The sequence below is a fragment of the Limulus polyphemus genome, unplaced genomic scaffold (genome assembly GCF_000517525.1).
Source record: "Limulus polyphemus unplaced genomic scaffold, Limulus_polyphemus-2.1.2 Scaffold2409, whole genome shotgun sequence".
In the NCBI taxonomy this organism is placed as follows: domain Eukaryota; kingdom Metazoa; phylum Arthropoda; class Merostomata; order Xiphosura; family Limulidae; genus Limulus; species Limulus polyphemus.
Genome location: NW_013668019.1, coordinates 53,889 through 64,306, shown reverse-complemented (window position 1 = coordinate 64,306; position 10,418 = coordinate 53,889). Strand labels below are relative to the sequence as shown.

Below are 10,418 nucleotides of genomic sequence, written 5' to 3'. Positions count from 1 at the left end.
AAGGACAGAACTGGAACAATCCCCCCTTAACTCCTCTGTAACCCACAACAAAGAAGGTGTATGATCGATGGAGGAATATAGACAACCATAAACATGTGTGAGGACTTATGTTGATTGGTTCTACTCTACATCCTAAACCCGGCCACAGGGTACTGACATCCATGTGGAATTATGATGAGGACTCCCAATCAAGGGATGAATTTCAATTTGACATCTCACTTCTTTGTGAGTGTATACTGCATATTGGAGGATAGCACATCATCTACACAAGTGGAACACTACTGCCCTACTGTGTACTGAATGGTTATAGCTATCTTTGTGTAGAACCCATTCAGCAGGGTGCCTCCATAGTCGACCACTCCAGTGGCTTGGAACTGTAAAGTGATAAGGACTCCCACACTAAAGTAGAAGAAAGGGAGATGAGAACTTGATGAAGAGTCCAGAGGAACGTCATCACTTGACACAGTACAATGAGTGACCATAAAACCCTATTTTGAAAAGCAGACCATTCCAATTTATTCAATACAAGGCATGGTAGTAATAAGCAGCGATCCCCTTCTGCTTTACACATGCAGTGCATGGATGGTATGGTCTGGAACGGGCAAGTTTATGAAGTAATTACATTGCAAAGTTATTCACCTACAAGCCATATTGGCTGTACAGTGAAGATTTCTGATTGAAGAATACCTGGTTGAGTACCACTCACCACAAAGCGGGCCTCTGAAAGGAAAATCAAGTATGAATATAAACTTACCCAGTCAAAGTTGCACTGAAGCCTGAAGAATGGCCACAGGTGGAAAATAAAAACCCTACAAAGAAGAAACTGCAATATGGTGTAAATAATGGGAGACAAAAGTAGATCGTTCATTCCTCTCAAACATCTCGGCGGCTAGGGAATGTAACTCCCCTTTTTCATCTATTTCCCTACCTTCTATTTCTCATCTCTACCCCATTCCAATCTGGATAAACTTGTATGTATGTCCTGTCCTTACTCTTTTTTGTTATATTGCCTGCATGGCTTTCTTCTGTTGTACCCATTCCTGACTCTCTATTCCTTGACAGTCTTCCTCTTTTGGGGATCTTTCCCCTTCTACCATCACAATTTGGATTTGACTTTTTATTCAATTGGCTTATTCTTCCTTGTTTTCTTCCTCCCGAAATTTGCTCGAGATCTCTTCTCATCAGATTTAACGCCTCATCTTTTCCCCCCTCATCTCTTCTTCGTCAGCCATTGGAGGAAATCCTACAGTCGGGCATGTGTACTACACCTAACGGATAAATGAGAAGATAGATAGGATAGTAAAGCATACGTGAAGCATTAAGAGCAAAAAAATCAGATCTTCGATGTCCACAGGCTAAGAGGAGAAGGAAATATGCTTTAAGGGATACGTGAAACATGGAACACGAGGAAAGAGGTTCAAATGAAGGACCACATTAATATCCCAGTCTGGAAGAGTAGGGGGATGATTAATCGGGAATGAAAGCATTAGCATGGTATGGACAGGGGAAGCAAAAACGAAAAGTATGGGATAAGATAGCATGATATCCAGAGAGCGAGGAGACCACAAACGCTAGTTGACAAGCCATGTCAGAAACTCTGCCATTCAAGCCACAGTAGATCAGTCAGTACAAAATCCCCGAGCCGCAAATCAACAGTGGAACACTTTCCATTTGTGCTGATACACCTCATTTAAAGAAGGACATATGGAATGAGCTAAAAGGAGAGTTACTCGATAGATACCTAATCTTATTACCAAGGACCTGATAAAACCCAGGCCCGAGGATGAAGGAAGTGAATGGCTGGATGTAGAACCAGTGATCAGAATTGTCGAATAAGGGAGAGACACAAAGGAACAGGTACTGGAGGGAAAGTTGCAGTTGTTGTAATTGTGGAAATCACTGTTGAGCTGGCCAACAAGGAGCAATCAGAAGGACTCGACATGGAGTGGTATGGATGAGAGAGCTGAAGTAATCTGATAGAAGGGTAAACATAAAGGAAGTTGAGGGACCACTCCTGGCTGAAGCCAGAGCCTGAGGTTCTGGGGACCTAAAGAGGGGTAACTTGTGATTGAGGTATGTGGCAAATGCATCTATGTAGGGAAAACCCAACCAATTTCAAAGCCACTGGAAAATGAGGGGATCTAAAGACCACTTCTTTGGATATATTTGGTTGGAGTTGGAAAGACAATCCACTACAAGATTGAAAGTACCCAGAACATGACACACAATGAGTTTAATGTGGTGCATGTGGGCCCAAAATAGTAGTCCAATGTTCGAAAACATAGATATCTCGACCAGGTGGCTCCTTGGTGATGAATATTTGCTACCATAATACAGTATCTGGCAAGAGGAAGGAAGTGATTCAAAGCCCAGTGCACTGCGAGAAGCTCAAGGATGTTGACCTTTCATCTACAGACAATGACCCGAAGCCTCCTGGTGATTGACCCATGCACCCCAACTCTGAAGGGATGTGCCTGTGAAAAGATGTAAATCCAGACAAGGTGGAGAAAGTGGGATGCCCACCAACATATGGGCCTTGTCTAACCACCTGTGCAGATCGTTCATCAGAGAAGGAGGAAGGATAATGGGAGTTGACAAGGTATCCCGAGCAAGGTTCCATTGATCGTGAAGAACTCACTGAAGAGATTGCATATGTGCACGACAGAGGTGAGTGTCAAAAATGACACCCAAGTGGATGAAATACTGGGTAGGTTGGAGGAAGGACTTCCCCAATTTGATTAACTAGCACACATGAGCAGCCACTAGAATGAGCTGACGAGTATGGCTGGCCAATTCCAGTTTGAAATGAGCGAGAAGAAGCCAGTCATCCATATAATGGTAGAATCAAACCCCAGAGCATGAAGATAACGAGCAAAAGCTCTGACTACCCAATAGAAAACATAAGAGGCAGAAGCAAGCCTCAAGGGTAGGGTGCAAAATTGATAAACCACCACATGATGGACAAACTGAAGATACAGAAGAGACTGTGGTGATATGGGGGATGTGGAGATAAGCATTGGCAACGTCCATCTTGGTCTTCCATAAGCCAGGAGAAAATGCCAACTATTGGGTAAGAAATTACTCCAATGTAAAACGGGGCAGTTAAATGAAGCAATTGAGGTGGGACAAATCGATGACAGGTCTCCAATCCCCAGTTTTCTTGGGAACAACAAACAGTCTGGAATAAAAAGATGGTGAAGGATGTATAACAGGTTCAATGGCCTGCTAAGATAGTAATTCCTGAACTATCTCTGACAGATGCTGGCTGGTCATGGGATCCTGAGGCAGAGGAAAGGAAATGGGTATAGGAGACATGGGAGGTGGAAAAAAACAGGATTACGAATCCTTCCGATAAAACTTGAAGAACCCAATGATCCTTTACAAAAGGACGCCAGTGATTAAGAAAATTGGCAACAAGGTTAGAAAGGGTAGACTTGTTGTACTGATGCAACTTGTGATTCCAAAGAGTCGGAGATCGTGTGAAAGACATATTACCATAGAAATTGGGCCATACATAAATCCTGAAGATAAGATGATAGTAAAGGGATGCAAGTTAAGGATGCATCACAACCTAGAAGGTCCCAACAACAGAGAAACCACGTATGTAAAGCCAGAGCTGAAGACAACAACTAGCCAACATGGAGGAAAGAAGAGAGAGGTTGTCCCCAGGAAACCTATCAGGATTTTGGTGGAGATCTTCAGAGAGAGAAGATGGATGGTAGAGAAATACCCTAAAAGAGTTGTGAGGGTAAGATGAAGGTGAGAAAATTGGGCATGGATCAGACTTACAGGAGATTTAGGGGTCCTACCCCAAACAGACAAAATGAAACAGAACAACTGTTGGTCCAGTAAACGACAGTCTGCACGATGATATACAAGAGCAAACTGATCCGAAGCCCATGGGGGGGTGAGGCATGCTAATCCCACCACTTAATTTTGAGACAAATTGGTCAGCATGTACCCAAATATCTGGGGAGGGGGAAAAACCAAGTAGGGATGGGAAGATTGGTAACTTAGTAAGGAAGGATGTGGTTCATAGGAAATAGGGGAAAGGGATAAAACCTCACATATCTCAGAAACGAAATCCAAATAGACTGTATTAGACCTAGCTGACTTCTCAGGCAGGACATGGGAAGGCACGGTAATATTAGAAGATGGAAATAGGTGATCCAAGTCCTCGTCCACCTGAAGTGGGGCGAGGTCCAGAGACAGAGGTTGACCCATGTAACATTCAATCTCCTGGCAAATAAATGTGGATAAATCCCCCATTGTGTCGCCCACACTTGAGGCCTAAGACATAGTGCTAGTCATAAGTGCGAACCCCCCAAGTGGTAACAATAACTTCGGAATTCATAGTTATTCATAATGAACTAGGATTATAGTTAAGAAAATGTCTTAATAAAAACTAGAAGTGAAAATAAATGAAGACCACTTTGTGAGTATACTAAAGACAAACGTGAAACTTTAAACAAATAAAAAAGGAACACAACCGAGCACAAACACTGCCAAACCTTAAAGTGATAGTGCGGTAGACGTGTATAGAGGGAGTCACATGCATCATTGAGTATGTCATGCTCCTATTGGTAGAGAAGTGATGCATGTTGGAATCAATCTATTCCAATAGAGGGGAGTAGAAGGCTTGTGGCATGCGTAAAGAAAAAATTTGTATATAAATGGCAGCATTGGATGAGAATAGCTAATCCTATGAGCAGAAGGAAGTAACGTATTGGAACCAACATTTATGCCACTGGTCAGCAATATTACTTTCTTATATTTGATGCCCTAAACTGAACATTACTCACAAACATTGTGCTCTGCTTAAAATTAAATCATAATTTTTCTATTTAAAACAATTTAATTTTTATCTAGCCCCAAGACCAACTTATTTAATTCTAATTGCCTAGCAAAACCTACTCTGAATTAATTTGAGAAAAAGACAGAAAGTACCAGATAAATAATTTACTAAAATAAAATGAATCTGCTTTAACTCTCTATTCAGAGAACATTGGTTTGTATTACTTTTAACAAGAGCTTGATAGCCTGCTAACATGTAAACAATTGTCTAAATTTCTTTACTAAGCTAAAACTCCCAAGAAAAATACTACTAATTTCTTATGATTCTCCACAAGGATCCTTAAAAAATTGTTTATTGTCCTAAAATTATTTAACAAAAATTCCCAGTAATTCTGTCTTTAGTTTGTTTGTAATTAAGCACAAAGCTACACAATGGTCTATCTGTGCTCTGCCCACCACGGGTATCGAAACCCAGATTCTAGCGTTGTAAGTCTGCAGACATACCTCTGTGCTACTAGGGGGGCATCTGTCTTTAGCAACCAGGAAAAGAGCAAATAAAGAAAATACTTAATCTCTGTTCATATTTATTTATTAAATGATATTGAAGTACATTACTAGGTATTTCAGTTCAGTGGCAGTTGACAATGAAAGAGAAATACAAAAAGGAAACTATTAAAATAAATATTTATAGCTCTGATATATGGTTTATTTCTTAAATTATCCATTTCACTATATCATTATTTTACTAATGAATAAATAAAGTAACATAACACCATGTCACCAGTGAGTGAGAATTACACTGTACATTAATCTACACAAATGATGTGGCAGCATTACTTAACACAGACCAGTATAACAGGTATTGTGGAGCTGAATTACACACAAATAATTTTATTTTATTTATGTTATTATTCACATTTTCTCAGGCCACTTACCATGTTTCACCCAGAGAAAAATATTCAAAAGCAGAGCAAGTTTAACCTGGTTAGAAAGAGCCAACTTGTTTACCAAAACTGAGCTACCCACTAACTCTGAAGTCCATCAGCAATATGTTTGGCTCAATGTGCATCTATCATATTAAATTTAGAACTCTTCTTTAAATCTCACTTATTAAGTAAACATCTGAAGAGGTGTGTAACAATACTAACCCTTTAGATTGTAATTTACTCCTTGCTTTCTAGAATTAAATCTACTTTAAAATCCCCAAAGAATATGAGTTACACTGTAAACAGGCCCTATATTATATAAGACCAGATTTTAACTAAATGATATAATTTGTTAATAATATAATTCATCCATACCATACATGTACATATGCATTATTTCTTATATCTTTCCATTTCTAGATATTAAAAATCCAAAGACTTGTATTAAAACCAATGTTCTGTACTCAAATATGTCTAGAATAATGTTTAGAAAAGACAAGTAACAATTAAAAAAGGATCAAATCATTACCATTTAAAATCTGATGTATCTTTTCTTTAAAACTGAATGACACTTAATTCTATACTGTGCAATATTTCTTCAAAAAATTTAAAAAACATTTACAAAACCAATCTTAGGGATAATAAAACATATTTTTTTCCATATCATATGCACAAATCCACAACTTAAACAATATTTCAATATGTCAGGTAAAGAAAATACAGATAATCATACATAAAAATTACATGTTAGTGAAAAGTTGAACAACAGGCAAAAATATAAAAAGTTATGGATATATGCCATCACTACATGATCCAAATTAAAACATTATCTTTACCACATATAGTGAAAAAGCTATTTACATACAAGAGTTCTTTAACTCTTTCCATATGGGGGTTAGATAATTACACTGTCCTATTAACCCCAAAGTAACTATCATAGTTGAAAGAGTATAACTTTTAATATGGTACATGTAACTTAACAAAATTTGACAAGCTTTCAATAAACATTACAAGGCTTTTGTAAAAAATCAATATTTTAATTAGGTATTTTTACTAAAATACATGGAATCAGAGTGTTAACTGCTCCAAGTGCAAAGTGATTTTCACATTAAGTTAAAAATGCTTTTCTTCATCTGAAAATTTTCAAATTTCATTTGTGCAACCTTATAAACCTCCTAAATAAACATTATAGATTTTCTTGCAATTAAGCTTTATATTTTCTCTGTTATTTTCTTTATCTTAACTCGATGTGGACTTAGTCGATTTGACCAATCTCATAATCACCATAAAAAATAAGAAATATATCTAAATTACCCTTTTGTGTTTCTAGAATGATTGCATATTGTAACTGGAAACTACATTTACTTTCCTAAATAGCTTAATGCTCGTCACAGTATTCACCTGTTTATACTTAGTTTTATTGCTAATTGAACTGTTTCTAACTAATAATCCTGCCATACAAGTTGGAAATCACTTACTCACGTTGGGGTACTGGATGACACAATGCATGAGCATACCTCGTAGAAAATTATTATTACTCTTACCTTACTTATTCTTACCTAATAAGTTCTAATCTTTACATTTTAGTTACTTTTATAACAAGAAATAAAAATATGCATGAAAAACAAGAAATATAGTAATTACCTTTGACCTCTCGTTTATTTTCAAATTTTTATTTACTTAAATAATGCACCTAAGAACACAAAATAATAGCATGCACAAAGCAAACAATGTCCTATAATAATTACAATTTAACTAACTTTCTAACTATAGCATAAAAGTTTTAAAATAGTTCCTTAAGCTTCTTGACATGAACACCATTAGACATGCTTTCAAACTTAAGACGAAACAGACAATACTTCGTACTGAAAACAAAGTAATATAATACATCATTTGGTATTTCAAAACTTCGTCTTTCTATTGGTTATAAATGCTATAAAATGTCAGAGAGAAATATTGGCAATTTGAGAAAGGCAAGGTTTGACTTTATAGTTTGTCTCTGTAAACAATTAAGATTGAAGACTATAAAAATAAGACTCTGCCTTAGTAATATCTATATTATAATGAGTAATGTATGTTAAACTCCAGTCTTCATAAAGGGGTGGATAAATAAACTAGAGAATGGTTGAAATCTAGAGAACAAATGTCACAATTCTCACACAAGGAGAGACTGAGGATTTATGTAAATATTGCCTTTTAAAATTAAGAAATGAAAACTTACATAATTTTAAAATTTAATTTATTAACTATGCTTTGATGCCAAGTTTATTGGTATACGTTAATAATAAAGCAGTTTAATTAAATTTTTAATGTAACTGTAAAAGTTGATGACACTTTAACCTACCCATAGCAAGAGGTTATGAGTTGGATAAATATTATTTCTCTCGCTATAAAATATTAATTTAGCTCAACATATAAATTCGTCTTACTGAAATAAAGAAACTATAAAGTATAAAATTAAAAGGTGTTTATATTACCAAATAAGGAAAGTATAATATGGCGATTTACCTTTATTTATAACAAAAAAGAAGAGAGAGAGAACCAAGCTGTTAATACTAATATTATTTACACAAACAAAAAAAGCAACTGAACTGACAAAGGTTTAAAAAAAATCGAACTCTACCTGTGGTGCATGCATTCCACCATATAACATACTTGCATGCATGCAAAATCTCACAATAGTGAGATGCAGAGTACCTAGTTTTCTCACAGCAACAGGAGCAGCAGGACATGAGTCAGAATCTCCCAGTATATGTCCTTGCTTTGATGGATCATACCTGATGTATAAGTATAATCAATGCCTTCACTTAACTCAATTTTTTATATGATTAACATTCTATACTCGTGAATGCTAATTGCACATTTGAATTTACTAAATATTGTTTTAAAAACAATCCACTAGCTGTTAATTACATATTAATTATACAATAACTACATATATATATATATATATATATATATATCCATGTTGCACATGTGCTGGCTGAGAATGGGTAAAACAAGGCAACTGTTGTAAGAACAAGCGTTCAAGTTGATGCAATGTCGACAATATGAAAATACTAATAAATTATTACTCTTGTGACACTTTATACATGATTAAAAATAAGGTCTTAACAAATGTATATAAAAATTAGTTAATTCCCTAATGTGATGCTGTACACCCTGAATAGTGTGATGTGGGAAACAAGTCCTATACAGACTGGTGAATAACTTTCAGGTGTTGAGTGCATACCTGTATATCAAATTTCAAAATTTAAGTAAAAATAATAATTATATTTGAACAACTGTTTACTATGAAATATTGAAAACCAATATTTTGTCATCTTGTAATATTTACTTAAAGTAAAATGAAACAAAATTGTCAAATTTACCTTTCTGCATAGCTTTGAGGAGACTCAGCTGTAAACAACAAATTTATTGATTTTTTTCTGCTCATCCCAAAGCATATGTTTATACTCATTAAGGAACTATTATCCCCTGATAATATACTTCTCATGTTTTTGTTTCATTTTCTTTCTCTGATTTCATTAATAGTCACTCATTCATATCCCTTCATGGCTTCTAAGCATGTAATGTTAACAACTACTAATGAAAACTGCTATCAATGAAGATGAAATACCATTGGATAGAGAAGATGCAAACTATTTATGCCAATACAGAGCGAATAAAGTAGAGTGAGAAGTAATTTATAGTTTCATGGGAAAGTGATAATACCTAGCTCTTGCGAAGAAAACAAAAGAATTGAATGCAAAGTTTAGGATATTTGCAAACAAATCATAGTTTGGGAAATTTTTCATAGTTATTTTAGACATTCTTTTCATGCCTGAAAAAGTTTGTTTAAAATTATATTTGTCTGAAATTTACAGAAATGTTTGTGTGTGACAAGATATCTGCAGGCAAGCCTAGTTAGGTTTAGAAAGTAGGATATAGGCAATGGCAAAATACTCCTATAACGGAAAGTAACTCAAATTCTGATTTATTGGATATTATTGTTGAGTTTTATCATGTTCAAACAATGTAGATAGGTGAACAGCTTATTATGTTTAAAAAATTCACAATATTTATTACATATGAATTGATCTTGACCAAGAATATTGCAATGTAGCCTCTCCTGATGCCATTGTGACAGGTTAAGTTGTAGGTCATCAAGAAACCCTATTCAATTTTCATAATATTTCTGTATGATTTATAGCTAAAGGCAGTGACTAAATACAATTTGAAAAATAAAGTATCATAAGAAATATCTTAATCAGTATCAATCAATTTTATACTGATTACGTATATAAAATGGAACTTTCTGATCAACAATAGCAAGAAATCAAAACTGTAAGGTGAAAGGAAAAAAGGTCAGGGAATGTCAATGACACCTCTCATGCCCAGAAATAGTTAAAAGTATTAATCTTACTTGTAAAAGCAACTCACCTACCAGAATTATTTTTCCTCTATATATATTGTTTGAACAATAAATTAACATTTGAATCTAGCAATTGAGACACACTCCATTTACCTGTAATGTGTTTCTAACCTTAGCATAACATAATGTTTTGGGACAACATGGGACCTATTGGTCCATCTCAGCTGTTCCATCCTCTACTAAATTAAAATAATTAAAACAAGAAAATCTTAAAACCAGCCCTTATCTTTCATATACTTATCAAGCTTTTTCTTAAACTCACTTAAATTTACTGCCTCTACAAT

At 35.2% G+C, this 10,418-nt stretch overlaps 1 protein-coding gene across 4 annotated transcripts in view; it reads right to left on the bottom strand.

Moving 5' to 3' along the window:
• The window catches only part of LOC106466878 (E3 ubiquitin-protein ligase rnf213-alpha-like), a 94,617-nt gene that overhangs the window by 30,867 nt on the left and 53,332 nt on the right, over positions 1 to 10,418 (bottom strand). For 3 of the 4 annotated variants that reach the window (XM_022394946.1, XM_022394945.1, XM_022394948.1), the window contains exon 16: positions 8,344 to 8,497. In XM_022394946.1, the coding sequence (XP_022250654.1) occupies positions 8,344 to 8,497 (154 nt within the window). The remainder of the gene's footprint in view (positions 1 to 8,343; positions 8,498 to 10,418) is intronic. The other variant, XM_013927185.2, reaches the window with a different exon arrangement.